The 27,129-nt window shown below is 49.2% G+C and overlaps 14 protein-coding genes across 14 annotated transcripts; 8 read left to right on the forward strand and 6 right to left on the reverse strand.

Moving 5' to 3' along the window:
• Nucleotides 1-237: 237 nt before the first annotated feature.
• On the forward strand, nucleotides 238-1,774 carry B0J16DRAFT_317329 (NLI interacting factor-like phosphatase-domain-containing protein; the record flags this gene model as incomplete). The annotated part of the gene is made up of 2 exons (XM_046125361.1): nucleotides 238-1,561; nucleotides 1,623-1,774. 2 exons carry the CDS (start codon nucleotides 238-240, stop codon nucleotides 1,772-1,774), a joined length of 1,476 nt encoding a protein of 491 aa, XP_045987571.1.
• Nucleotides 1,775-3,335: 1,561 nt separating this feature from the next.
• On the forward strand, nucleotides 3,336-4,064 carry B0J16DRAFT_395582 (uncharacterized protein; the record flags this gene model as incomplete). The annotated part of the gene is made up of 2 exons (XM_046132203.1): nucleotides 3,336-3,653; nucleotides 3,707-4,064. 2 exons carry the CDS (start codon nucleotides 3,336-3,338, stop codon nucleotides 3,839-3,841), a joined length of 453 nt encoding a protein of 150 aa, XP_045987572.1. The 3' UTR covers nucleotides 3,842-4,064.
• Nucleotides 4,065-4,202: 138 nt separating this feature from the next.
• B0J16DRAFT_301366 (50S ribosomal protein L30e-like protein) lies at nucleotides 4,203-5,524 on the reverse strand. The gene is made up of 2 exons (XM_046124585.1): nucleotides 5,064-5,524; nucleotides 4,203-5,003 (listed from the first exon to the last, which is right to left on the reverse strand). The coding sequence occupies exons 1-2, from the start codon at nucleotides 5,371-5,373 to the stop codon at nucleotides 4,588-4,590; spliced, it is 726 nt and encodes a 241-aa protein (XP_045987573.1). The 5' UTR covers nucleotides 5,374-5,524; the 3' UTR covers nucleotides 4,203-4,587.
• Nucleotides 5,525-5,728: 204 nt separating this feature from the next.
• Nucleotides 5,729-6,731, reverse strand: B0J16DRAFT_335760 (cytochrome b-c1 complex subunit 8). The gene is made up of 4 exons (XM_046127114.1): nucleotides 6,579-6,731; nucleotides 6,408-6,433; nucleotides 6,001-6,178; nucleotides 5,729-5,947 (listed from the first exon to the last, which is right to left on the reverse strand). The coding sequence occupies exons 1-4, from the start codon at nucleotides 6,629-6,631 to the stop codon at nucleotides 5,890-5,892; spliced, it is 315 nt and encodes a 104-aa protein (XP_045987574.1). The 5' UTR covers nucleotides 6,632-6,731; the 3' UTR covers nucleotides 5,729-5,889.
• A 163-nt stretch (nucleotides 6,732-6,894) lies between these two features.
• B0J16DRAFT_301371 (band 7 family-domain-containing protein) lies at nucleotides 6,895-8,122 on the forward strand. Its single transcript, XM_046124586.1, has 2 exons — nucleotides 6,895-7,378; nucleotides 7,433-8,122. The coding sequence occupies exons 1-2, from the start codon at nucleotides 7,049-7,051 to the stop codon at nucleotides 7,943-7,945; spliced, it is 843 nt and encodes a 280-aa protein (XP_045987575.1). The 5' UTR covers nucleotides 6,895-7,048; the 3' UTR covers nucleotides 7,946-8,122.
• Nucleotides 8,123-10,559, reverse strand: B0J16DRAFT_335763 (uncharacterized protein). The gene has a single exon (XM_046127115.1). It carries the CDS (start codon nucleotides 10,226-10,228, stop codon nucleotides 8,258-8,260), a length of 1,971 nt encoding a protein of 656 aa, XP_045987576.1. The 5' UTR covers nucleotides 10,229-10,559; the 3' UTR covers nucleotides 8,123-8,257.
• Nucleotides 10,560-11,553: 994 nt separating this feature from the next.
• B0J16DRAFT_317335 (putative serine esterase-domain-containing protein) lies at nucleotides 11,554-13,039 on the forward strand (the record flags this gene model as incomplete). Its single annotated transcript, XM_046125362.1, has 3 exons — nucleotides 11,554-11,634; nucleotides 11,719-12,018; nucleotides 12,083-13,039. 3 exons carry the CDS (start codon nucleotides 11,554-11,556, stop codon nucleotides 13,037-13,039), a joined length of 1,338 nt encoding a protein of 445 aa, XP_045987577.1.
• Nucleotides 13,040-14,111: 1,072 nt separating this feature from the next.
• On the forward strand, nucleotides 14,112-15,460 carry B0J16DRAFT_83758 (PRELI-like family-domain-containing protein). Its single transcript, XM_046134549.1, has one exon. It carries the CDS (start codon nucleotides 14,372-14,374, stop codon nucleotides 15,071-15,073), a length of 702 nt encoding a protein of 233 aa, XP_045987578.1. The 5' UTR covers nucleotides 14,112-14,371; the 3' UTR covers nucleotides 15,074-15,460.
• Nucleotides 15,461-15,932: 472 nt separating this feature from the next.
• B0J16DRAFT_412244 (major facilitator superfamily domain-containing protein) lies at nucleotides 15,933-17,638 on the forward strand (the record flags this gene model as incomplete). Its single annotated transcript, XM_046133282.1, has 3 exons — nucleotides 15,933-16,134; nucleotides 16,185-16,888; nucleotides 16,944-17,638. 3 exons carry the CDS (start codon nucleotides 15,933-15,935, stop codon nucleotides 17,598-17,600), a joined length of 1,563 nt encoding a protein of 520 aa, XP_045987579.1. The 3' UTR covers nucleotides 17,601-17,638.
• B0J16DRAFT_335770 (uncharacterized protein) lies at nucleotides 17,639-18,268 on the reverse strand. The gene is made up of 2 exons (XM_046127116.1): nucleotides 18,150-18,268; nucleotides 17,639-18,095 (listed from the first exon to the last, which is right to left on the reverse strand). The coding sequence occupies exons 1-2, from the start codon at nucleotides 18,220-18,222 to the stop codon at nucleotides 17,764-17,766; spliced, it is 405 nt and encodes a 134-aa protein (XP_045987580.1). The 5' UTR covers nucleotides 18,223-18,268; the 3' UTR covers nucleotides 17,639-17,763.
• Nucleotides 18,269-18,864: 596 nt separating this feature from the next.
• Nucleotides 18,865-20,110, forward strand: B0J16DRAFT_335771 (phosphotyrosine protein phosphatase I superfamily). The gene is made up of 3 exons (XM_046127117.1): nucleotides 18,865-19,465; nucleotides 19,519-19,610; nucleotides 19,667-20,110. The coding sequence occupies exons 1-3, from the start codon at nucleotides 19,327-19,329 to the stop codon at nucleotides 19,922-19,924; spliced, it is 489 nt and encodes a 162-aa protein (XP_045987581.1). The 5' UTR covers nucleotides 18,865-19,326; the 3' UTR covers nucleotides 19,925-20,110.
• Nucleotides 20,111-21,090: 980 nt separating this feature from the next.
• Nucleotides 21,091-23,170, forward strand: B0J16DRAFT_301382 (MAP kinase). The gene is made up of 5 exons (XM_046124587.1): nucleotides 21,091-21,424; nucleotides 21,545-21,677; nucleotides 21,739-21,805; nucleotides 21,861-22,175; nucleotides 22,230-23,170. The coding sequence occupies exons 1-5, from the start codon at nucleotides 21,312-21,314 to the stop codon at nucleotides 22,850-22,852; spliced, it is 1,251 nt and encodes a 416-aa protein (XP_045987582.1). The 5' UTR covers nucleotides 21,091-21,311; the 3' UTR covers nucleotides 22,853-23,170.
• Nucleotides 23,171-23,683: 513 nt separating this feature from the next.
• Nucleotides 23,684-24,817, reverse strand: B0J16DRAFT_317341 (uncharacterized protein; the record flags this gene model as incomplete). Its single annotated transcript, XM_046125363.1, has 2 exons — nucleotides 23,684-24,331; nucleotides 24,377-24,817. 2 exons carry the CDS (start codon nucleotides 24,815-24,817, stop codon nucleotides 23,684-23,686), a joined length of 1,089 nt encoding a protein of 362 aa, XP_045987583.1.
• Nucleotides 24,818-25,563: 746 nt separating this feature from the next.
• B0J16DRAFT_317342 (trimeric LpxA-like protein) lies at nucleotides 25,564-26,223 on the reverse strand (the record flags this gene model as incomplete). Its single annotated transcript, XM_046125364.1, has 2 exons — nucleotides 25,564-26,117; nucleotides 26,181-26,223. 2 exons carry the CDS (start codon nucleotides 26,221-26,223, stop codon nucleotides 25,564-25,566), a joined length of 597 nt encoding a protein of 198 aa, XP_045987584.1.
• Nucleotides 26,224-27,129: the final 906 nt, after the last annotated feature.

The raw sequence follows: 27,129 nt of genomic DNA on the forward strand, positions 1-27,129 counted from the left end.
TCTTTCTTCCGCGCATTCGACCCGACCACCGGTAGCGACGATCGGTTCCTCGGATTACCTACCGTCTTTCCGTCCTTCAATTCCGACCGACCCTAAAGTATTGGCACACTCTTCCTAAAGGCGTTACCTAAGTCTGCAAATTTGTCTAAAGCTCTTCGACTCTGCAAGACTTCTTGTTTCTTGACTGTTTGCCCATACAACAGCACGTTACCTCATGGAATGCTATAGCTCGTGGCGATGAACTCCCTTAACATCCTGACGGCCCGTGTGTCGCCGCCCCCGAGCCCGAGTCAATCACGATCCAACAGTATAGGATCCATTGTTGGATTGGCTTCCGAAGACGATCATCAGCACGGCGACCTTAGACCTTCCATCGAGAACGAGACCGAATCCTTCCCCCAGGATACTTTTGACGAATCGCGATTCGAGACCGAGAAGCCTAGCGAGGAAACCCCGTTGCTTGGTGACACAGGCGAGACTCAGACGAGGAGCTCATGGTGGCACTCTATTCCTCGACGAATTGCTTCCAGCATCATTGGCTCTCTTCGATGGGTTCTTGCGACTCTGGCTTCGCCGGGTGTGTATCTCATCGCTTGTTTCTACGACGAGTATGGCAACTTCGCACCTTTCACGCAGCTCGGTAAATTGTTCGGACTGGGAGGTGGGCATAAGGCCATGGAGGAATCCAGTCATAACTCTGAAAAGGAATACGGTAGAACTACAGGATATAGGAGGCTATCGCCAAAATCTCGGCACATATCATCTTCTTCGACGTCATCGGGTCTCTCATCGGAATCAGAATCGGAAGGACCGCACTCTGGCAGTCTTGGTCGGCACGCTCGGTCCAAATCACTACAGCCGGCAGAGGAAACAGGTCCTGCTCGAAGGTCAATCAGGATCAAGCTTAATAGCGACGAAGATTTGAGGCAACGGAAGCATAGGAAAACTCAATCGGCAGTCGCGCGAACAAAGGCTAGCGATCTAGGCAGCGGCGACCTTTCGGCACATCTCAAATCTCCTACGTCTCCCATCGCAGCACTTACCAAGTACCCGAAGACCCCGGCACCGCCTCGACCTCTGATCCCGCGCAGACAACCATCTTATATCAACCTCGAACCGCCCTCGCACCCGCAGAAGACTTTGATTCTGGATCTAGACGAAACTCTGATACACAGCATGTCCAAGGGTGGCAGGATGAGCACCGGACACATGGTTGAGGTGCGCCTAAACACGACATACGTGGGGGTTGGAGGACAGACATCGATTGGGCCGCAGCATCCGATCTTATACTGGGTTAACAAGCGACCATACTGCGACGAGTTCTTGAGACGAGTTTGCAAGTGGTACAATCTGGTTGTGTTCACAGCTTCGGTGCAAGAATATGCGGACCCAGTGATTGACTGGCTGGAAACGGAAAGGAAGTTTTTCTCAGCGCGATACTATCGACAACACTGCACATTCCGACAAGGCGCATTCATCAAGGATCTGGCCTCGGTCGAATCCGACCTGAGCAAGGTGATGATTTTGGACAACAGTCCGTTGAGTTATCTGTTTCATCAAGGTAAGAGCTACATCAGTCGACTTTGTTTGCGAGTGAACAGGCATTGACAAGACGGTTTCAGACAATGCAATTCCTATTCAGGGATGGATCAATGACCCGACGGATACGGACTTGATGCATCTGGTGCCATTGTTGGAAGGACTGCAGTATGTACATGATGTTAGGGCGCTGCTGGCCCTGCGGGGTGGTGAAGACGGGCAGCATATGGCATAGCTTATGATATTTAATATGGAGTCAATAATGAACGGTTTCCACTTCTTATGGCATCATTCTGAGACTGGTTGCTTGGTATAGTTGAGATATAGTTATGATGATATTGGAATACTAGCAGGACAACTTGTCCAGGGTAAGGGTCATGATAACACGTTCCTTGCCCCATTCAACAACCCATCTTGAATCTTCACTCGAATGGTAGTCTATGTTGTAGACTTTGAAATTTTTTATTATCCAGTAATGTATCATTGGAAGTACTGTTATTTAGCTCGGTCACGGCTCTGCTGTGAAGCTCTCATGTGTGTCTGGTGATGCAAGCTTCAGTATTGACTTTCTTACACATGCACAAGTATTCGAAACAATCAATCAGGGTCCATCCACAATCACACGTCGAATCCGTCGTGGCATCCCAAATTTCGGATGCTCGAATTACATCTTTAGGATCTCCTCCAGGGACAGGGTCTGGTGTCAATAGCATGTGGTAGAAGTCTGAGACAAAGAAGTGCAGATGCAGATGCCGTCCAACTGGGCTAGCCCAGGACCGAGCTTGAGCCCGGCTGTTCGCGGAAGGGCAAGGACCGGCTTTGGCATTTTAGAGGTGTATGGGATTGTTGGTTGAGTTAACCGGGAAGTAAAACAAGCTTTTGGCCGGCTTCGGTTCCGCGGATCTTGCAATCATCAGCTCTACGTAAGAAGAGTGAGCTAGGAAAATAGTTTAGGAATTGACCTTGGTTCAATTCAATTGTTACCAGGGTTCAGAAACAAAGAAAGAGAAACAAAAAGAAGGAGAGCCGAGGGAATGGAATAGATGCAGATGACGCTGTGACACCATCATCACCCGCGCAACCGCCGTCACGCAGTTTGAGAAATTAATTTCTAGACTTGGTATGGTGTTTGATGTGCAGTGCAGTTGCAGCAGCTTTTTCCCCGCTAAGAGTTGCTTGCTTGGCTTTTACTTGTCACTGAATTGAATTCAAAAAGACATCCTTGTTTGCTGGGACAAGCTACCCCATCTTTTGCCCCGCCAGAGCAGGAGATCAAGCTCCTAAAGCTCCTTGTAAGTATAAGCTTGTCTATCCAGTAAATCATCAGGTCGTCAACGTCAGATCAGGTACCGTACAATCACAAAGTTGGCAGTGGAGGGTAAAGCTGTTCTATCCCCGCAATGAGGAATATTTCTATTGGGTGGAGGGAGGCTGGAGCTGGAAAAGCTGTCGGGTGCAGTAGCTGTGAACGTGTGTCTCGTCTCACCAACCGAATGGTGACATCATCACATCTGGTGACGACACTGCAACTGGAAGTGGAAGGGGAAAATACAGCAGGTAGAGGGAGAGACAGGCCCAGGCTCAGGCCTAGGCAAGCCACCTAACTATGATGCGAAAGGGAAAAATGGGTGCTTAGATCGAGATCCGTGACAGACTGCAAAGTACAAATACTGGGAAGGATCCAATGCCAGTTGCGAGTTGACTTTCTCTCTCTCCAATCGAAGCTACTAATTCATCTCTCCTCCAAATCAACTCATCACCAAACAACCTTTCACCTTACAACCAAAACAATCAAAATGTCTCTGCACTACCTTCCCCCCGTCAAGCCCTCAGCTATCGCTCTGGGTACCGCCTTCAACCACGGTATTGAGCTCGCCGTCCTCGCCCCCATCTTCGGCCAGACCTACCAGCGCGCTAAGGCCGCGAACACCAAGGAGGAGTTCATCCGCTCCAAGGAGGCTTCTGGTGCTGCCCTCGCTTGGGGTTCTTCTCTTACCGGCTCTGCCCTCCAGGCCTACGGTGTCGGTGCTCTCATCAACGCCACTGGCACTCTGAGCTACAAGGGCGCTGCTTACCTCGGAACGCTGATCTTCTTCGCTACCTCCGCTCCCGGTGTATGTTTTCCTCTATCACTCAATACCATAAAGCATCTTCTAACATTCACCAGTACATCTCTCAGATCTTCGTTGAGAAGCGACCTCTCGACACCGTCGGCGTCAGCCTGGCTACCAAGCTCATTGAGACCCTCGGTCTCTCCGTCGTCCTCACTTGGTGGGGAACCCGAACCAACCCTTTTGAGTAAGGGATTTCTTCTCTCTCATGACGAATGTTTTTAATCTCCCCATGATTCGGGATGGGTTTTCATGAATTTGTTATACGAAGGCTTCGGGCCCGTGTGAGATAGTAATAGGCACGGACATGTACCTATAAGAAAGCCAATAAGGCAAAGTAATACCACACAAATGAACAAACTGCAAGTCCACAATATGATGTGATTGATGAATTGTTGTAGCCTTGAAAGTGACGATTGTAAGCGGGAAGTTCCGAGATCGCTGGTGTGTTGATCGGACCTAAGCTCTTGTGGATCGCTCAGACATGCCAGATGATAGCCGAAGACCGCGGTAAAGAGTAGCAAAGCTTGAACAGAGTAATGGACGAATCGTACGGGGAAGTAAAGATTTCTGATATCTGAATAATCGAGTAAGCTAAATATTATTGCAAGTCAACGGTCGGGCGAAGGTTCCTGTCTGGTCGCGTGCCGTAGCTTGACTACCTATCAATCCGGGAGAGCATCGCGCAGTCGTCATCACCGAATTTCAAGCTCAAGGTCTGCTGGACATTTCAAGGACTTGTTGTAATCATATCCCATTTTTAATGCAATAGCTAAACCTGAACGCCGCCAAAGCCCTCATCTTGCCGTTGTTCTCGGCTAGATCTTCTGGTATAAATACACCCAGACTTGTTCTAACACAACCTCCTCTTCTTGCCCTTCATGCTAGGGGCAAATGTTGCTAATACAGCACCCTCCGGTTTCCAGCAGTCTTTCCCCTAGTACTTGGTACCGCCCTTAACCCAGAAAGCCTGCTTGCCGTACTCCTTCTGCACGTACTTGACGAGCGACGCGTAGCTCTCGCCGAAGGCCTCACCATCGTCCTCACCGTCCTTCTCATCGGACTTGCCCTTGGCCTTCTTGCCCTCAGCCTTCTCCATGATCATGACGACGGATGTAGGTCGCTTGGTCTTGGCGGCAGCGCCGAGCTCAGCGCGCGATGTGACGAAGATGAAGGGAACGTTGTGGTCCTCGCAGAGAACGGGGAGGTGAGAGATGACGTCCATAGGGGAGATGTCGCCGGCGATGATGACAACACCGGGGAAAGAGGTGTTGTTGGGAGCGGAAGGGGGAGACTTTCGGAGGGTCTTGACGACCTCCTTGACACCGCGCTTGAGGGTGTTGTTCTTGGCAGCTGTGATGCGAATGTTAGCAATCTGTTCCTAGTGAGCGATGTCTTACGGTAGTCGCATACCCTTACGGATGGTCTTGTAGACCTTCTTCATGCCCTTGTCGTCAGCGACGGGGATGGCGAAGGGAACGACGGTGCGCTCGAGAGGCAGCTCAGAGGCCTTGTCCTCCTCGGCATCAGAGTCGTCCTCAACAGCAGCAGCGACGGCGGCAGCGACAGGAGCATCTTGGCCGATCTTCTCCTCGAGGGCGGCGGCAAGCTTCTCCTTCTTGTCCTTCTTATCCTTCTTCTCCTTCTTGGACTTGGCAACGCCGGACTCGTCGCTTCTCTTCTTGTCCTTCTTCTCCTTCTTATCGGGCTTCTCGGCGGCCATTGCTGCGGTTGTGTCGAGAAAGCTTCGTCGAAGTTATTACTTTTGTATTGTATAGGTCCGCTTGTGTAGCACGCAAAGTTTTGTGTGCTAATTGATGATTATGCGGGACGGTGTTTGATCGCAAAGTTTCCGTGTTTTCTTTACACTCCACTGGCCTCGAAAATTTCTAAACTTTTTTTTTTCGGAAGAGCTGTCGCGCTGGGACTCGGCATTACATGCCGCCGGTTCCGTACCGCTTTCCAGCCTCACGTGACCGATCGGATAGTCCGTCCAATCAAATGCCCAGCAATGACTATTACCAGTGGATACAGATATTCTAAGATCATGAAGAGATATGATTCACTTCATCAAGGCGGCTTGATTACATTCAATTGGGACGTATATGTAAATGTTATAAAGAAATATTGTGACAACTGTCTATTGCACCTCCTGATCTAGGTATTGATGATGTACAATGAGTCCAGAGGACCTACTCCAAAACATCCGCCGTGGTTTTGCTGCCAGAATCTAACTGATTTACTCCTCTTCGTCACCGAACTCGGCACGACCAGCCTTGGAGTTGAGGTACTCGCTTCTACAAAAGGAATTAGTATCGAATCTTGAGGTGATCGTTGCATAGAGACATACCGCTCGACGGCCCAGCTCATCATCCAGTAACCGGCAACCATGGGAGGGAGCCAGAAGAAGATCTGGTTCTTGGTGCGGCGGAAAGTGTTGAAGATGGCAGCGTTGACGGACCCAGCCCAAGGGTTCTGTCGGTTGGCGGACAGACCGTAGGTGATGATACCTCGCTGCTTCTCACCACCTGATATAAAGTTAGCCTCCTGCTTCTTCCTTGATGTCGATATGCCCAATCATTATTCCGTCAGTGAATGTCGAAGTCCATGTCGAAGTCCGATTGCGTGCATGCTTCAACTTCCAAAGTTGTGTCGACTCAATTGTAATCATCCCATTCGTCGTCATCAATCCGTTGGTCCGTCGCGTCCATCGATCCAATTCTAATTCGTTCGCACATCGTGAGAGCAATCACTTACCGAAGTGGCCCCAGTTACCCAGGTAGCTGTTAAAAATCCGTCAGCAATTCATTCTATATCGATTGTGATATTTCGAGATAGCCCGGGTGCTGCTGGGCCGGCCATTAACCAGAGGAAAAGCCGCACGCAACAGCACCATCAATTGCCCTCGCTGGATCGCAATGCACGTACTGTCCGTTCTTGGGGTCGGCAGCGCCGCTTCGGAGCATCTGAGTCGGTCTCATATTGGCGGTTTTGGCACGGGAAGTCGAGTCTCGTGTGGGTGGTTTTTTGGAGTCGTCGGTTTGAGGCAAAGGCAGAAAAGGGCCACTTGAGGATTTCTCGGGTCGGGTTGGATTGGAAAGCGCAGACTGCAGGCTTTCCTTCCCCCATCAGCCGAGCTTTCCCGATACGGTTTAGCGGGTCAGAGACAGCCCACTCAGAACGTCCAACCAACGAACACTGCTAGGAATTCAGGCCAAAGGTGGACTAAGAGTAAGAGCAGAGAGCGAGCTTCAAATCATCATCGCCGTCCGTTGACTCCGAAAAGCTTCACAGCTACGCCTCCATCCCCGCCATCGCTCGCTGGGTTCTTCGACCACCATTTTTGAACGACAATCTTTCAACACCGCAAAGAAAGATTTAATCGCAATATTTTCAAAATGGCTGGCGCTGCACGAGCCCTCAACTTCATGTACCGCCTGGCGGTCCCCGCCTCAGCTGCTGTCTTCCTAGGCAGCCAGGCTCTATACGACGTCAAGGGAGGAACTCGGGCTGTTATCTTCGACAGATTGTCTGGTGTTAAGGAGGATGTCATCAATGAAGGAACCCATTTCCTGATTCCCTGGCTCCAGAGAAGCATCATCTTTGATGTGCGCACCAAGCCCAGGAATATCGCAACTACCACTGGTAGCAAGGATTTGCAGATGGTCAGCTTGACACTGAGAGTGCTGCACCGACCTAATGTCAAGGCTCTTCCCAAGATCTACCAGGTAATATTATGATTATACAATTTATGATTCGAATGATGTGACTGACTCATATAGAACCTCGGTGCCGACTACGATGAGCGAGTCCTCCCCTCCATTGGTAACGAAGTCCTAAAGGCCATTGTCGCCCAGTTCGACGCTGCCGAGCTTATCACCCAGCGAGAGGCCGTCTCCGAGCGCATCCGCAACGACCTCACTCTCCGTGCTGCCGAGTTCAACATCGCCCTCGAGGATGTCTCCATCACCCACATGACCTTCGGTCGTGAATTCACAAAGGCTGTCGAGCAGAAGCAGATTGCCCAGCAAGACGCCGAGCGAGCACGATTCATCGTCGAGCGTGCTGAGCAGGAGCGTCAAGCCAACGTTATCCGTGCTGAGGGAGAGTCCGAGTCCGCCGATGCCATCAGCAAGGCCATCCAGAAGTCTGGTGACGGTCTTATCCAGATCCGAAAGATCGAGGCCAGTCGTGAGATTGCCGCCACTCTCTCATCAAACCCCAACGTTGCCTACCTACCTGGTGGAAGCGGAAAGCAGGGTGGTCAGTATCTGTTGTCAGTGGGCAGAGCTTAAAGTAATGGATTGTATGATGTAAAGGGTGTTGAGGAAATGAATGGGAACTCCCCGCTTATCGTTGGTGATGAAGTTATTTATTCATGAGCGCCAACTATGTATTTCTAGAACGAGACCGGACGGGAATAGCAACCCAATCTCGCAATGTATAATCGCCTGTGGCTCTTCCGTTCCAATGCGGCTCTACATGTTATGACCGGTGACCTTCTCTGTATTAGACTGCTCGACCATCTCCAAAATTGTTTGTTACAGCGGTCTCTTCATGACCGCCCCCCAAATTACCGTGGATATCATTATTGCCCTTTGGCTTCGCTACGCTTCGATGAACGCCTCTGTCAATCCAGCAGCCTTCCCCGGAGGTACAAAATTGCCATCAACCAACTTCCAACCACTTCTTTGCAAGTCCATCCATTCGTTCTTGACCTTGAGACGCACAAGATCTCCCGCTGCTCTTGCATCTTCAGCAGAATCGTGTCCTAGCATCTTGGGGCCGGTTTCCTGTTGAATCTTACGGTTGAGATGAACATCCATGAGCATCTTGAGACTGTACCGATACGGCAGACCATGTTGGTGAGGGTAGAGCAGAACGGTATCTATCAATGTGGGATGCACAATACGAACCGAGTTGAGATCATTCTCCAAACCGTGGCCGATCAAAGGCGTGTTGGGTGAGATTAGAGAGAAAAGGAGATCCCGAGCAACTTCGGGGGATGATACGATCTTGAGCTGCTTCTTCTTAGACTTCAGCTCGCCATCCTCACTCACATCGTCGCTGCCGCTCTTAGTCGGCACTGTCGAGTCGTTTGCGGACCATGGCTCAGCTTGGGCGAGGTCTTCTGGCCATACACCAGAGTAGCGTGAATTGAGATCCAGAATCTCTCCCAGGGGCCGGACCAGAACGTCCAGTAATTCCTCGCCTCTCGGCCAATGGGTTGCGGTTAGGCGAATGAGTTCCATGCCATAAACTGTGTAGCCCATCTCACAGTCAAAAGCTACAGCCCTGTCTACAGGTGCCAAAGGATTCTCAGGAGTTTCTGCGAAGTTAAGTATAGAGGCCATTCTCTTAGGATCTGAAGTCTTGAATACGTGATGATCGCGCGTGAAGCAACCGACCGAGTCCCCGAGTTCCTGTCCACAGCACTGGAACCGCTTCGGTTGCCTGGCTCTGTCGCCCGGGGCCTTGGGAGCGATGAAAGTCTTACCCCAGTGAAAGGTGCATGACCCACCAGAAGTGAGCGCACCGTCTTCTTCACGTCTTCCGGGAAAGACTTGGAACCGTTGTTGACATCGATCGCATTTCTCCCATCCCGCAGAGGCCTCGACGCCCTGTCTGGCCTTTTCTATGTCCTCATCCGAAGGCACCGCTGAGACATAGCCATGATTGGCCAGCTCATGAATAGGAGTGAGAAGTCGCTTGGCAAGCTCAACTTCTTGAGTAGGCAACAAGCCAGTCTTGATTTCTTTCGGTTGTTCAGAAGGATCCTTTCCACTAGCTTCGAATTCCAACTTCTTCCGTTCTTCTTGACGCTCAGTCTTCCACTGGTCGACTTTCATCCTTTTATACTGCATGACCTTGTTCTTCATGACGTTTGAGTAGACCGCAGCTTTGTGAACAGCAACATACTCTTCCTCGTCTAGTGTACGGACGATGAGTTCTTGATCTGATAGGAGGAGGTTGGTGTCGTCTTTCTTGGCGTTCTTCTTCAGCTCTTTATTTAGTCGAGTCAATTCTTGGTGAAGCATTTTGACAAGTTTAAGACGTATGTCGTGGCTGGCAGGCATGCTTTTGAGTAGTCTGGGATTCAGTGATTCGGTCTTCTTAGGCTTTACTGGAGCAGGTTTCCGTGTAGGAAGTGGCCGTGATTCATTGCTAGGCTGATTCGTTCTGGCGACTTTTGTAGGAGGTTTGGGACTATTGTCTTGAGAGTCCGTCTTTCGTTTTAGTGGTGGAGGAGATACTGGCCGAGCACTTTCCAACTTTTTTGCGACTGGTTTGGGAATTCCATCCGTTGAGCCAGCTTTAAAAGCTGTTAATGTACTCTGTCCAACATCTTGGGGTGTTGCAGGAGAATCCGTTGGATGAAAGGGGTCTGCCCTGACGCGCTTGCGTGGTACATCTTGACTCTCTGCCACCTTGCCCTTGTTGTCTATGCTATCTGATGAAGCCTTTGGTGATGGCACTTCCGGTGCAGATGGGTTCTCATTAGGATGGCCAAATATGCAATGAAACGCTGTACAGTCGTTGCCCTTGGGACAGGGGATGTGCTTCAGAGACAAACTCATGATGACGAAACCCAACGTTGAGACTGACGAGCTAAAGCAGATGATGCTGTTTGTATGGCCGTTACCATATGAGTCGGCTACGGTGAAAAGAGCTTTCGACTGTGAATGGGTGACTGTGTTGAAGTTGAATAAGTGATGTCAAGTTCAGGGTGGTTGTCCTTGATCAAGGCGAAGATGATAGGAGTTGATCCACTGAAATGAGATGCCAAAAATGAGCCCGTGCTGCGGTCAATGCGCCAGAATGTCTTTGTGTATATAGAAAAAGAAAACAAAGGAAATTGAAAGCTTGCTTCTTCTTTGAAGCTGGAGAACGTATTACTTTGGAGCCCTTGATGCATGAAATGGTGTTGAATTGAGAAGCTGCAGCTACACAAGCCACTAGAGCGGCTGCTCCCTTGAAAGGCCCCACTCTAAATTGAAGTACCTCTGTAACCTCTGCTGGGAATTATCAGTTCCAGGCTTCTTTACAGTGGAGATGAGGCTCAGCACCTCGCCATGACGATTCACTGTCAGCCTAGAAACTTGGATTCCTTCTCAAAGTTCTCATGATAAGCAGATAATTCTATAAATGTGCAATAGAAGTTAGAGAAGAACCTAGAACAGATAAGGATAGGTTGCTCTGGTTTCTGTCTATCACAAAAGCAGTCGCATTCTCTTCCATGGACTTATCCGCGGTAATCTGGAATTGCAGCTCGCACTCGGATTTGTTAGCTTTGTAGGCGTCATGATAGGAATTCAGCTCACACAAGTCAGTGCCAGTCTAGAGCCAGTTTTCGATGGATGCGAATAAGCGCCATTTTAGATCATCGATCAATAAACAGAAATGAGATCTTGGCCCCTTTCTTTGAACCGAAAAGTCAGTTTCTGACAGGAGTCGGAATTCGTATCTATCCGAGATAATCTCTTGACGCCAAAGTTGTGATAACTCCGCAAGTATAAAAGCCACAAGAACAGCCTCCCTGAAGTGCGTATTATTCCCAACGACCAAGACAAACACAGCCCCACGGACTTAAAGTGTTGAAAATAATCGTTTGTCGCTAGTAAGCGTCCCCAAAAGAACTTCTATTGTCGCGTGTTTGGTCGACGTCGATGCTTGTCATCGATATTGGTGGGGACTAACACCAGTTAACTCCGTGCCTCCGTCTCATTTGCATGGGCGGACTTGCAACAAGCCCGATATTTACGCAATCCGAAACTCCGTTGGGGGCGCATCTCCTGAGAAACCTCAACTTAATTTATTTCTTTATAAAGATTCAAGGTGGCAACTTTGTTACCTTAACTTTCTCACTCATTTTCTCCGTATTTGATACTTTAACGTCCTCAAAATGTCTAATAAACCCGTTGCTATCGAAGACGTTACTGGAGGTAGCGTAAATGCGACACATCTCTGTGTATTAGTACACGGCGTAAGTAATCCTCCCGTCCTGTCATCCCCTGACGATCGACTTTGGCACGTCATGGCTGACCACCTTTTTTTTTTTCTGTTCTAGCTTTGGGGAAACCCTTCTCATTTGCGCAATGTTGCGAAAGCCCTTCGCGACAAATACTCTGAAGACGAATTATACATCCTGCTTGCGAAACAGAACAGCGGGAGCAACACTTACGATGGCATCGAGACTGGTGGCGAGCGCGTTTGTGCAGAGATTGAGCAGGAGTTGAAAACGATCGAAAGAAAGGGAGGAAAGATTACAAAATTGAGCATTGCAGGATACTCTCTTGGAGGTCTAGTATCACGATATGCAGTTGGTCTGCTTTATGCGAAGGGGGTTCTCGATGATCTTGAATGCATGGTAAGTCGCCTATAACAGCGGCACGGCAAAGACAAAAGGATAAATGCTAATGATCCTCCGTCAGAACTTTACTACATTCGCATCCCCTCATCTTGGTGTCAGGACACCACTAAAGGGCTGGCTCAGCAACATCTACAACACGCTCGGCGCCAGAACGCTCTCCAAGTCCGGACGACAGCTCTTTACGATTGATAGCTTTCGCGACACCAACCGACCTCTTCTCGCAGTGCTTGCCGATCCCGATTCCATTTTCATGTCCGGTCTAAAGAAATTCAACCGCCGCACTTTGTATGCGAATATTGCCAACGATAGAAGCGTTGTGCATTACACATCCGCCATCACCAAAACCGACCCCTACTCGGATCTCGAAAATGTCAAACTCAACTACCTCAAGGGCTACGACGGTGTTATTCTCGATCCTGACCACCCTGTGTCACCATCTCCCAAGGTCAAAGCTCAAGATTCGCTATCGGCAGATTTTGAATCCGTTAAGAAATGGATCAAGAACATCCCTTGGATGCTGACAATTGGTGTTATAATCCCAATCGGCGTTGTTGTTTTCCTTGCCAACTCCGTCGTCCAGACATTCCGCAGTGCTAAGCGCATCAAGCTGCACGAATCAGGATTGGCTGGTTTGAAGATCGAAGACTATCGCATGCCCCTTCGGATCAAGGCGATCCAGGAGGAGGTAGAGCAAGCGTACGAGGTTCTCAACAGCGCTCAGGACCAACAATATCTGGCATCGGACTCAGACGAGGATCTGGCTTACGACACCGAAGATCGCAACCTACTCAAGAGAGAGCGCAGAATGTCAACACCAGGACAGCCTACTCTTGCGTTAACTCCTGAGCAGTTCGAGATGATACAGAACATGGATGCAGCTGGCTGGCGCAAGTTTCCTGTCCATATCCAGAAGCACCGACATAGCCATGCAGCGATTGTGGTGCGCATGGATAAGGAGTCTTTCGCCGACGGCTGGGTGGTTCTGGGTCATTGGGCCGAAAGTGAATTCTTGATTTAGACGGTATATGGGTTATGATTTAAATTATAATGAATAGGGTATATATGCGAGGAGTTACGGTATGGCTATACAGGATGATTTTAACGGATAGATATGGAATCTACAGCACAGTATTTATTTTAAGCTTTTTTATAGCATGAATTACAGCATTATCATTGATTTGACTAGGTGATCGATACCATGAAGCCTTCGGTTCTCACGCGAGCACTTACTGAGTTCGGCGCCTTGCTTAAAATGTCTGTTGGGCGGTCCTAGTGGTTCTACCTCTCAATTTTATTCTGGAAGCTTAACGAGGCATGTGATCTCAATTAAGCCGTGTGAAGTCTGAGAAATTGTAACTGCCGACAATGACAGTTATTCATCGCTGGTTATGACGTCCCAGCCAGAATAACAAGCCGCGTCACTCATCGCCTATATATACTGCCCTAATCCGGAGCATAAACATTAGATGAACTTTGTTTAATCGATTGCTATACTGAAAAAAGTACAATGACACACTCATACAGTAGAGTGGTATCGTGAAGTTGGATCTGTCGTCATCTCACCAAGCTTTTGGTGTTGCAATAATTTGATGACGCTATGATACAGAATCACGTGTTAATCGCCACATTCTCTCCCCAGACTGCATGACCCCTCACCTCTTGCCCAATCGGAAAGTTGCAAGTCGGCCAAACTTTGGTGTTCATGAAGCTCATCATTGGCTAAACTCACAGCAGTTGCACCTCAATCAGCCGATTGCTCCTTCTTTTGCCTCCACTTCTTTCCTTGCGAGTCTCCCTCTCCTCTTTTTTCTTTTCTACTGCGGAGACTGACTTGACAGTGATTGATAGTGTGAGCCTCTTGCTCTGTTCTGCTTGTCGAGGTCGCGAGGGCCCAGTCCAAACTTGATCACTTCATCTTCTACATCTCTTATGACAAATTTTCGTCCGACTGTACTTTCCCCTCTCGTGTGAATCTCTCGCGGCCCGACCAAGCTGCGAGCTACGCTACGCTATTCTACCGTTTCCGTCTTACACTTGACTGCTTTCTTATCGATCTGTTCCCGGCTCCGCCGCACGGAGATAAGAAATCGCTGGTGCTTAAGCCGAGGCGCCCCGGCTTATTTTTCGCAACCACCAACCTCCTACGATCAACTTGATCGAGGAATACTTGAGCTTGCGGCTCATTGGGATCGGAACTGGGATTGAAAGCTTTACGAATTTGTTCTGAAGCTTATTTTGTACGACTAAAAGGTCATATCAATTGCCAATCACCCAATTGGACCCTCCTCTTCTTCGCTTTTCTATACCTTTCTTTTTTTCTTAACGAGCAGTGTCTGCTCAATTCGCGACAATGGTTCTCACTCACACGACAAACCATACCTACTCCCACCCATTCCCTACCGTTACTCTCGCCTACTTCCTCCGATACTCGTCTCCTCAGCTTAATCCCTTCGCCGCCCATGTCCTCAGCACCGACACCATTGAGAACTATGTCGACCCAAAAACCAGCCGACTTCACACCACTCGCATCCACCTGAAAAAGAGTCGAATGCCCGGTGCTGTCTACAAGCTACTTCCTGCCAGTGTCACTGGCGGCGGCTCTGGCGATAAGGCCTCGTACATCTTGGAGACAAGTGTTGTTGACATCAAGGAGGGATGGATGAAGACCGAGAGCCGAAACCTTAACTTCACGGGTGTGCTATCTGTTATCGAGAAACAGGAGTTTAATGTCCCCAGCGAGGGAACTGCCCAGAACCCCAATGAGACTGCTGTGACGACTATGGTTCAATTCAGATCGAGGATTGGAGATAAGATTCGAGGCAAGCTGGGACAGGCCCAAGAGGATGGCTGGTTCAAGAATGGTATCATCGGTAGCTGGGGTACGAAAGGTATCCAGCGCAGCATCGAGAGCATCGCCTCTACCAAGACTCAAGACCAGATGGGCAAGAGCCGTGACGGTATGAAAATGGTTCTCGAGCGCCTTCGCAACAACGGTGTGATGGGCGTCCTCGAGACGATAAGGAGAGAACGTCAGCGTCAGCAACTTGCTTGAGCATCTCTTCCGATACGATGAACTGTAACAACGAACGACAACGGCCTTGGAGCAAACACGATCTCAGGAGGGAATATCTGGAAATGATTCTCGACCCGCTCTGTCGGATGAGCTCTGTGTGCTCAATGTACTATAACTGCTTTTAACCTGAGCATGGCGCAATGTGTCTTTTTTTTGGGTAGGGGGTATTTGAGGAAGAATGACGAAAACCTGAAGGCTATGAGGCAAGCGATTGGTGCTGGATATGGCCAGCTGATGAGGGGACGCAATTACGTTCAGCGATATGGCGCCTCTACTTATGTGGCATCCCCTCTCTTGTATTGAAGTATGAAAAGGCTAAAGAAACAAAGGATCAAAGGTTCCAATCACCTTTTTGACAAAGATCATTCAGATGTGTTTGTGATACCTACGTGAATGGATGTCTATCACTCCCGTAAGTTCCCATTGGAAGTGTCGCTATAACGGTATGCATCAGGATTACGAATGTGATGGAACTGTCTATCCAATTGCCCTGTTGCAATTACTTCACCTCGTCTGTTGCCCGTCGCTGAGATGCTCTTTCCGACTTTGATCATGCTTCGTATTGATATCACCGAACGCATGCGTTCCTTCCTTGCCCAAAGGAACATGGAATTTTGGCACTTTAGTCTGGTCCATCGTGCCCATCATGACTTCAACTTATCAACTCAACCTCTCCACCTCAATAGATCTTTCGGTGAGGTTGTGTTTATTTATTACCTCGAGTATGCTTTACTTGGATACTATTCCTCGGGGTGTTACCGTTACAATTCCTGCGCCTAACACGTATTCTGATTGAGGGCATCGACCGCGACTAATACTGCATGCAACGTCTACCATTATGTCTTCTATCGATGAGACAACGGACCATGAGGATCATGAACCTACAAGCCAAAACCCCATGCGCCACCAGAAACCCGAAAGACAACCAGATGTGCTTTCTACTATTTCCGAGGAGTTCGATGCCGAAGAGGAGGAGAAGCTGGTGAAGAAATTGGATATTTTCATCCTACCCATAATGGCAATTGTCTACTTATTTCAATGTACGCCTTGTATCATGTCTTTTTTGGCCTTACTGACAAACACTGAACAGATGTCGATAAAAACTCCATCAGCTACGCAGCCGTATTTGGCCTTATAACCGATCTGGAGCTCACAGAACGGGATTTCTCCTGGGCCGTCTCCTCGTTCTATATCGGGCAATTGATTTCTCAGTTTCCAACCGCCTGCTGGCTGAGTTACTCCCGGATCATTATCTTCATCGGTACTACACTTGTCGCTGGGGGTATAGTGGAGATTTGCATCGCATTCGCAGAGAACCTCCCAGTACTCGCTGCCTTGCGTTACGGACTAGGGTTTGCCCAAGCTGCAGTATCTCCTGCCTTCATTATCCTCACGTCCAATTGGTACCGTCAGCACGAGCATCCGATGCGCGTCGCTGCATGGATCTCGATGAACGGGATCAGCCAGATCGTTGGAGGTATCCTCATGTATGCACTTAGTGATGCGGATATGGCGATCTCTAGCTGGAGGGTCATGTTTCTTATCTTTGGGGGACTGACTGTCATGTTTGGTATCCTGTTCACGGTCATGATACCTGAGAAAACTACCACCGCCTGGTTCTTGAATCAGCGAGAGAGACATGTTGCTACGAAAAGACTAGCTATCGATCGAGCCTCAGGCGCTCGAAAAGGGTTCGATATTAGGCAGCTACGTGAAGCTTTGTCGACGCCCTTGTCTTGGCTATATGTCCTGATGGCATTCTGCATTGCGTCTACCAATCCTATTACGAAGGTGGTCAGCCTGTACCTCTAACCAATCCGACTGAACCGAGCTAACAGTGTATGCACAGTATTCCTCGATAGTTATCCGTGGAGCTGGGTTTTCCGAGTCCGACACGATGCTTGCTGGTCTTCCAACCGGCCTACTCAATTTCGCCACCTCCTGGATTTCAGCTCTTATACCCCATTTCTTTCCCAACACCCGGATATATACAGCTATCGGTCTAAGCGTCATACCTCTGGCCGGCTCCATGACGCTCTCTATTCTTTCATGTGCCGAAGACGTTGATTCTTGGGGCATTGTAGCATCAACCTGGCTGGCAAGTTGTTATACTGCACCACTCTGCTCATGCGCGGGACTCTTGGCCAGCAACGTACAGGGAAATACCAAAAAGAGTATTGTAGGTGCTGGATTCTTTGTTGCATACAGTGTCGGGAGCATCGTGGGGCCGCAGGTATGGGGAGCGGAGGACGATCCGGAGGACGACCATCAGTATCTCGCCGGGTCTATCTTTACGGTTGTGAACTGGGTCATGCTGATGTCGGTGCTTCTCATATACCTCGTGATGGTCAGGAGAGAAAATAAGATCCGTGACCGCGAGGCTTCCAAAGGACTTGAGGAGTCCAGCGCTGCAGGGCAGGATATGAGAGATCGTATTCTAATCGGTGAGTATGAAGACTCGGAGCTCACGGATAGTCAAGACAAGAGGTTCCGATACAGTACATAGTGCATCGGATGCTGATGCGAGTTGGCCAAGAAGTGGGTAGGGATGGTGTCAAATGAGTTGGCATAACACATTAGGACCTAAGTATAGTATGAATTACAGATCATTGTTACGCGAACTTATCTATAATAGAGAACATGCACTAAGCTGCCTCACCGTGACTTGATTAAGCCATCTGATAAACGGCACCAACGGATCCCTCAGTGTCCTCAAAGAATCGGTATAAACCAAATTCGCCTTCCTTTTCCTTTTCGCTTAACATCTTTCCACCGGCATTTTCGATGACAGAGCCAATAGCTTCAACATCCTCGACAAACCAGTAAATACAGATACCCCCCTTTCCAGGAGCAAAATGGCCAGTGTGATCAGGGGCTTTCTGAATGCCGCCTGTCAGACCAAGGCTTGGGTTGAAGTCAAACTTCATGAGTTGGTCTTTGGGATGCTTCTCGGTTTCCTCTGAAAAAGAGAAATTGAAGACGGTTTTGTAGAATTCTGAGGCTGTAGATCCATGTCAGTGATGATTCAAGCATGGTATATCCTGGGAGGACCAACCCCGAGTTACATCATTGGCCGGAATACCCATCCAGATGGGAGTGCCAAAGGCCGGGGGTTTCCACTCAGACATTTTGAATTGCGATTGACGATCGAGATGTAGGTAAAGATATGCTTGGCAAGGGAAGATGGTTCATCCTGAGGTTGAAGAGACAGTCATGCCCCTTTTATAGACCGCTCTCATCGTCTTTCACGTTAATTCACGATTGTTCACGCTGTTGGACTGGCAGTAAGCCATGGAGAGTCTTTAGGCCGATGGCTTGAGTTAAGACATGATAGTTACACGGTTGGAGCAATGAGAACGCGTCTGGACAGCCATCTTGGCAGGGGTCCAGGACGCCAGCTGAGCACGAGAGCACGTGTTGATTAACCGTACACATGAGTAAGTATCCGCATTACTCAAAACATGACCATTGAGAGCATATGAAAGGAAATAGTTTAATCCCTTTATGCAATCTTAGCCCAGATCTTGGGCTATTTATTTCTTCTTTCTTCAAACTTTGGAAGAGGATGACCGTTCTTTCACCTCTCAGACTCCCTGTATATGGAGGCTCCGAAGCTCCAATAATTAGTACAACGATAACAATTTCATCATTCTACTAACGGCTAGACGTATATCGTCTCTTAAATTCAATTAAATAGGCGAACATCCCCTGCCTACCTAAACTTATAAATAACTATTTGTAGATCAGTATAAAGGCTTGCAGCTGCCAAGTGCTTCTAGAGTTATGTCACTCCTCGGACTTCTACTGGAATGTTCTAAGATCATGATCATGGTCTCTGGCAATAACAAGGATATAGCCTGTTAAACGAAACAGCCTGGGGAAATAGTCATACACGCTATGCGCTGTAGTTTGGTTCAGCTATACCAGGCCTGTCCATATCACCGACCTATAGCGCTGTTGCACAACGCTCTGGCCTTTGTTTCTCAGCGCCGTGGCTCCGTGCCCCTCCTTCCATCCACTCCAAAGCTTGGAATCTGAGATGGCGGGGCAGATTAGATTATGCGCATCGGCCCGGGCACGTCATTGCGACCGTCCATCAGTATCTCGGTTCTTTCTTATTTGCTCTTAATTAGCTTCTCCCTCCTATTTTATTTAACTTGCGATCCGTTAGAAAAATTAACTTCTGTTTCGTTTCGTTTCATCACATCGTCGTTACTGCAGGACAAGTCAAAATGCCTGACCAAATATCCGTTCTCTTCGTCTGCCTCGGCAACATTTGTCGCTCACCTATGGCTGAGGGTATCTTCCAGCACCTCGCTAAGCAGCCGAATCTCAAAGACAAGATTGCCCGTATCGACTCTTGTGGCACGGGTACGAATATCACTAGAATTCCCATATGAAAATCGGCTGACCATTCATCATAGCTGCTTACCACAGCGGCGAACCTCCGGATGATCGAACCATGGACACTCTCGAGGCCAACGGTATTAATGACTACGACCACCTCGCCCGGCGCGTGCGTTTCACCCGGACAGCAGCGCATTGCTATGCTTTACTGACACAATATTCTAGTTCCACCCAAGCGACTTCACCACCTTCGACTACATCTTCGCCATGGATAGATCAAACCTCTCGGACCTTCTACGACTACAGAAGAACAACCCGGACTCTACAGCCAAGGTGATGCTGTTCGGAGAATACAGCGGTACGAAGCGACCCGAGATAGTCAATGATCCTTACTATGGTGGAGACGACGGCTTCAAGAAGGCTTACGAACAGTGCACACGGTTCTCCAACAACTTTATAAAGGAGATTCTGGGAGAAGAGTAAACGAGGATGGGCGCATAGAGAAATGATGATGTGGACGAGATATAATACCCGATACCTGCACAACGTGCAGAGGTCAAGGACTGGGGAAATTTAGGTTAAACAGGGGGCTTACTAGAGATGGACCAGGTAGATTAGAATCTTATTGAACTTTGATCAAAGCTGATGATTATTGGCTGTATATTCCCAGTCGCACGGTTGGATTAATTTAGACATTCGCTGTCGATCCCTTATCATGTCTCAGGTCCCGGCTCGTCGGTTCGCCGAGATACCGTAGGTCTGGATACTCGGTCAAGGTCTCAGCTTAGGCCTGCAAAAGAGCGGCCAAAGTCAATTCACCAGAGATGCAACCTCTGATGTGTCCATGTGCAGTCCCACTTGGCAAGCTTCAGCCCTATGCTGATGCAGCGGCCTAGTGGCTGGCCTCGATCCTGGGCTGAGAAGATGGACATCGTCATTTATTCTGTCTGTTGCAATTGACTCTGACACGTTGCGTAGTTGTGCATCGGCGATACCGAAGCCAGAAGACACAAACACGAGGTGATAATCTGTACAACTGGCGAATTGACGGAATGGATGAGGCTTTACGTGAGGCGGATCTCTCAGATGCCGGATGCTGTAAGATTGCTGACCATCTTTTTGACACTCCGCCCCGATGAAGTGGCTTGCGGCTGGACATGTCTAAGCTAAGATAATTCAATGTCCACGATTACTAGACGGCAAGGTACTTGCCGTACCGACTGGTCTACCACAAACAAACTCTCGTAAAAGCGGCGCAAGTTTGAAATCATCAAATTTGACTTTGTCCTCTGAGCGTTCAACACGAGGAATTTCCCCTTTTTACGCAAGATGAAGCCGAGCCGTTGCATGCATATTGTAACTTTGAAACCAGGGTAGTTGTCGCGCGGCTATCGACATTGGGACGCTGATTGGTTAGTGACCGTCTTGGGGGCTCAAGCCTAGCAAATCAGCCACATCACAAGGCGGTGACTTGTGTTGCTGCGGGGTCCATTTCTGCTGGTTAGCGGCTTCGGGCCACTGTGGATCGTTCTAACAGCCCTGAAAGCCCCTGCTGAAGAGAACCCCAGGACAGATCCATCCAATCCAGTGGCAGTTTGCGAAGCAGGAGAAGCTTCCCCCCTCGCTCGACCCAACCCAACTTGGAAAGCAGCCAACCAGCAGTTGTCAGGTACCTAACTCCATACATATATCGCAACGCTCCTGGCCTTTGTTCTTCTCCCGTCACTGCATTGCTTCTTTTCGATCTTTATACCTTTAACCTTACCTATAACCCTCTGCATATTGTACAGCAAAAGCCGCCTTTCTCCCCTCGCAAACCTTGTCGCATTCGAAGCTTTTATTGCCCCGCATCCATATATATCAATACACCATGGGCGATCTACAAGGACGGAAGGTCTTTAAGGTCTTTAACCAAGACTTTATCGTCGACGAGCGCTACACTGTCACCAAGGAGCTTGGTCAGGGAGCTTACGGTATCGTCTGGTGAGTTTGCGCATATCTTATCCCTCGTGGCACTCGGTCTTTCTTTGTGCTGCGACTCGAAACTCTTTTATCTCGTCTTTCTACCCCGCTGCAGCTGCTGACGATAGCCCCGCCTCTCAGTGCCGCCGTTAACAACCAAACCAACGAGGGTGTCGCCATCAAGAAGGTCACCAATGTTTTTAGCAAGAAGATCCTGGCCAAGCGCGCCCTGCGCGAGATCAAGCTTCTCCAGCACTTCCGCGGCCACCGCAACGTGAGTTTGTGCCTCGGCGCAATGAAGAAGGGGACGCGTATGCTGATATGTTCACGACTAGATCACATGTTTGTACGACATGGACATTCCTCGACCCGATAACTTCAACGAGACCTACTTGTACGAGGGTCAGTGACGATGCCCAAAGAAGAAGAGTTTGAACAATAAGCTGACGTAGCGCAGAGCTGATGGAATGTGATTTGGCTGCTATCATTCGTTCCGGTCAGCCTCTTACCGACGCCCACTTCCAGTCCTTTATCTACCAGATCCTTTGCGGTCTCAAGTACATTCACTCCGCCAATGTCCTCCACCGAGATCTCAAGCCTGGTAACCTGCTTGTCAACGCCGACTGCGAGCTCAAGATTTGCGATTTCGGTCTTGCCCGAGGTTTCTCAGTCGACCCCGAAGAGAATGCTGGATACATGACCGAGTATGTCGCTACTCGATGGTACCGTGCACCTGAGATTATGTTGAGCTTCCAGAGCTACACCAAAGCCAGTATGTGTGAACGAAATCGCTATGGCCATGAGATAATTTACTGACTTGATATAGTTGATGTTTGGTCCGTTGGTTGTATTCTGGCTGAGCTGTTGGGCGGCCGACCTTTCTTCAAGGGTCGTGATTACGTCGACCAGCTGAACCAGATTCTTCACATTCTCGGAACTCCCAACGAGGAGACCCTCTCCCGTATCGGCTCACCCCGTGCCCAGGAATACGTCCGAAACCTGCCTTTCATGCCCAAGAAGCCTTTCCCCAGCCTGTTCCCTCAGGCCAACCCCGATGCTCTCGACCTTCTCGACAAGATGCTCGCCTTCGACCCTTCATCCCGTATCAGTGTAGAGCAGGCTCTCGAGCACCCCTACCTTCACATCTGGCACGACGCCTCCGACGAGCCCGACTGCCCCACCACATTCAACTTCGACTTCGAGGTTGTTGAGGACGTTGGTCAGATGCGCGGTATGATTTTGGATGAAGTTCATCAATTCCGACAGAATGTCCGCACCGTTCCCGGCCAAAGTGGTGGAGGTCTTCAGGGTCAAGGTGTTCCCGTCCCTCTGCCCCAACAGAACGGTCAATGGACTGCTGAAGACCCTCGACCACAGGAGTATGCCGGTCACGGTAACGCCGGACTTGAGCAAGATCTTCAGGGAGGCCTGGATGCTTCCCGAAGATAAACAGCTACTATTCAAAGTATAAGAGATGGAAAAATTGGATATATCCTAGAGGAGGATCAAGGACAGCATGCCTTCTAGTTCAAAATGAAAGATCAATTCTGAGTATAAGGAACACGGACCAGTCTTGGAGAGTTTCAAGGATTTAATGCCTGGAAAGAGAAGGATGGAAGGATCAAGTTTTGGCTTCAGCTGGCTGAGGGAGCATGCCCTAAATGCGTTGTGAGGGTAGAGAAGCGTTGCCCTCATCTTCATTTTCATCTTTTTTTCCGAATGAGAAACGAGATCAATATTATATTTCTTTACCTGTTATATGATGCCTTTTACCTACGCTTGCTATGTGACTCCTGAAGGCTTCCGTCCTCATACGTATTAACCTATCTACTACGATGCTATAGAAGTGATGAGAGCGGATATAAGGGGGTTCTGCGTGGTGATATTTCCCCCGAAGCAAACACTACTGGGAATCTTGGTTGTTACAGGCTTTCAAGAGTTACATCCAAAACAGTCACGCTGGAAACATCATTCATGCCGAACAGATTCTAAAACCAGTTTCATTATGGTATTACAAGCAGATATAGTCGGTCACATATTCCAGACCTGACAACCGTCACTTGACCTTTAGTTCCCCTTTGTAATCTGCCGGAACTCCCTCATCAGACTCCGATGTTTATTCATTCCTGCTTGACAACCCCATCTCGGTCTTCGGTGGCTGTGTTCATTGCTGTCGTAAATCTTTCGTTAGGCTTCAGTGTGGTTTTCCTTCCAAAAAGTATACCATTCATCGGCGGAGCACATGTCGAGACGAAAATGTCGTAAGTTGAGTTGAATCATTTAGTCGACGTAGTGACCGAAAACAGGACGATCATCATCGGAGCTGTCCTCTTTATCCTCATCAGAGTCGTCAGAGGTAGACTCACTCGTCTCATCGCGTTCGCTGTCTCGTTCATCATCAGCCTCACTTCCGAATCCGACCTGATCGCCACGGGTATCGCCCAGGATAGCCTCAAGCTGTTGTCGTAGCTCAGAGTTGCGCTTGCGCTTCTCGAATCTGCGACGGCGGAGAATGTCGTAACAGTACATGTCCAAAACGCCCTGAACAGTGCCGACACGACGAGGTTCCCAGCCCATGGCGGCGCGAGCAGCGATGTGCCACAGCTGGAACGCTTGGTAGTAACGCATGTCACCCTCGTCTTCATTCTCGAGGATGTCCTCCTTTTCGTCGATCGTTCGGTAAAAGTCTTCGACGGTTTCACCGCACAGGCGTAGGCCTAAAAGGGGTGCCACTCCGAGAGCGGTGGCCTTGTGGCCAGGAAGCTCGATGATGTCCTCCTGGGTGAGCTCCTCAAACATGCCGGTAAAGACCTCCTTCTCCTTGGCCGCGCGCTCGACTCGATCGCGGTGCTCATGGACGAGGACGTCGGTGATGTAAATCCCCTTCTTGGCCGGGTCATGGTTGAGAATCTTGAAGTCCTCGGCATACTAGGCAGCGAGGGCATCATCAAGTTGGTCTCGAAGGAGCTTGACATGGGCGCGATAAATAACGACATCATGTATAGTAGCGAGCCAAGCACTCTGATCAAAAGGACCAGGATCATCGCCAGGAATTTCGGGAGAGTGGCTGTAGCAAAGGTGAAGGTCCCAAACTCGACGGATGACGCGAAGAGCGGTCTCGCCGTATTTGATCACGATGGTTTTGGAGAGACCGTGAAGAGTTTCGGTGTCATGTTCCTGCCAGTAGATGATCTCGGCGCAAAGGGCATCGACACGGTTCTTCAGAGCGCGGTTGTCGAGCTCATCGTAGTTGCGAAGTTCGTCGTAGAGACGAGTGTGACGACGGGTTGAGTGAGGTACGGTCAGAGGGAAAGGCTCAGGAGCTGGTTCGAGAACGTTGGCTGCTTCAGCTCCTTCGCACCAGGGGGGAGTGATGGTGATGAGTCGTTTAGGAAGTGGAGGAGGGGGAGCCATGATTGATAGGCTATCATAGATGTATGCCTTGAGTATCAGGTGAGGAAAAGCAAGATGGAATACTTGAAAGATGGGAGATGTCAGGTTGAAGGTTCGAATGTGAACTTGGTGAAATTTGGTCCTTTATATAGATGAGCAGAGAGATGCTGAGTTGGTGTATTTCAAGTGAATCAAACCCATTTAATCACCAGGTCCTTTCACATCAAACGCGATTCTGGAAGTCTCCCTTTGACTCTTTGAGTAGCCGATAACGGTGTTTGATATCATAAGCAACAATGACGTTGAATAGCATTGAGAAGCGGGGTGATATTGACCAGGTAACGAGCAGAACAATAAAGAACGCACAAAAGGGTATCATTAACATTTGACTAAATCCAAAGCAGGTGACTATTTTCCATTCTTGAGGGTATCGTGCGTTTGCCATTGCATGCTGGTAGTGTGTAGATGATAGTGACCGTTCTTGGGGAGCATCGGGTGAGTTTCTTGAAGTGCTGGAGGCCTCCACCAGGTCTTGGAGGCAACAATAGCGAGAACGCTTTTGTTCTCTTCGGCTGCCCCTCGAAGCCATCATCAGGACTCTTCTCTGAACTGTCGTTGAATCGCGGTCTGGTTGTAGACTTCCTTCAAATGCAGCTTAGCCAGCTCATATTGCAAAGGGTCATCCAACTCCATAACCACCTTGAACCGCACGAGGCATATGTCTCAACCAATACATCCAACCGCTCATGGTACTGGATGACTGCCCATCATGCTCGTGCCGCAGGTGGTGCCGCAGGAGGTTGAGGATTGTTCCCAACAGTCTTATACATATCTCTCAACTCAAACTCCTCATGTCCACCCTCAGGAATCTCTCCGATCACCCTCGCCGGCTGACCCGCAACGATAGAAAAGCTGGGAATAACCATACTCGGCGGCACAACTGTCCCATCCAGAACCTGAACATAGTCTTTGACAATCGCAAACTCGCCAATAGTGCACCCCTTTCCGATCTGCACATGGTTTCCTAACGATGCCGCCTGCACGACGGTTCCTTGGCCAACAAAGACGTGGTCGCCCAGACGCAGAGGCATGTATGTGAAAGCGCCCTTGTACATGCGGCCAGGTGGACGCAGCAGTACGCCCCGAGCGAGGAAGCAGTATCGACCTATGGCCACAGCTGTATTGCTGGCAGGCGCCGTGCCAGAGGAGGACGAGGAGACTGTGCGGGTGAGGTCGCCTCTGATCATGACTTCGGGTTGGATGACAGTTTTACCGCCGAGCATAATGTTTTGGGTTCCGACAAGGACGGCTTTACGGGAGACTTTGTTGCCGGTGTCCTGTAGCGATGGTCAGCATCGAGACAAAGAGATGGTGGAGGGAATACTTGCGGTCTCGATGTAGTCGCCTTTGGGAGGTCGGCGAGACATGATGGGCGAAATTGGCGATGCCGGGAGACTACGGCCGGGGAAATGGAGACGAACGGGGACGGAGACGGAGGAGGGAAGATGGAAGAGAGTCGGAGTGTCGGTCGTGTTTTGGCGGTCGCTAGGCCTATATCATGGCATGTGGGGCCGCATTAAGTGGATAACCACACAGGCCATACTGTACCTGACCTATGTACTATGAAAGGGAAATTATGTATGGCCTCAAATGCAATAAAGGCACTGCATTGCATACTAATCAGATATCAATAAAATGCATAATGTATGATATCATCTATGAGAAAGCATTAATTGGAAACTTGTTGATTCTGCCTATCTTGACAAGCAGTTGGTTGTTAGTTGGAATCTGCCTCAAGAGCGTTTAAATCACCAACTCAGACACAAATGTCACAACCAACAAGACAGAAGGAGCATAGAATAAAGAAAGCCTCGCTAAGCCTTGTGGGAAGAAGTCATGGCCAACATCAACTGACCCTCAAGCGCGGCCATGACCAACAACTATGTCCAACAAGCGGTATGTGTCCCAGAAAGAAAAGAAGCTGCATATCCCAACCAACAAACTGCCAAGCTCCATCTTTGACCTGACCCAGTTACAAAAACAAACAACTAGACTATCTTAGGCAAGCAAACTTCCATTCCATGTGTTACCAATTCAATTCAAGCAACTCCTCGGCTGAAAGAAATATTGAGTCTTGTCCTACACTGCAAGTCAATTCAATAACGGACTAGCCAATGATACCCTGAATAACCGTAAGCTAAGAAAGGGAACTGATACTGAAACTAAACTGTAAGAGTTCAAGTCTCGAAGAATTAAAAAGAGAAGGTCATTTTCTGTGCCGCAAGCCCCATTGCAACGGTTGCGGGGTGAGTTTGTAGAGGTTGCAAGTTGCG

The sequence above is a fragment of the Fusarium flagelliforme genome, assembly GCF_020744385.1.
Source record: "Fusarium flagelliforme strain FIESC 12 MPI-CAGE-AA-0113 chromosome Unknown B0J16scaffold_2, whole genome shotgun sequence".
Classification (NCBI taxonomy): Eukaryota; Fungi; Ascomycota; class Sordariomycetes; order Hypocreales; family Nectriaceae; genus Fusarium; species Fusarium flagelliforme.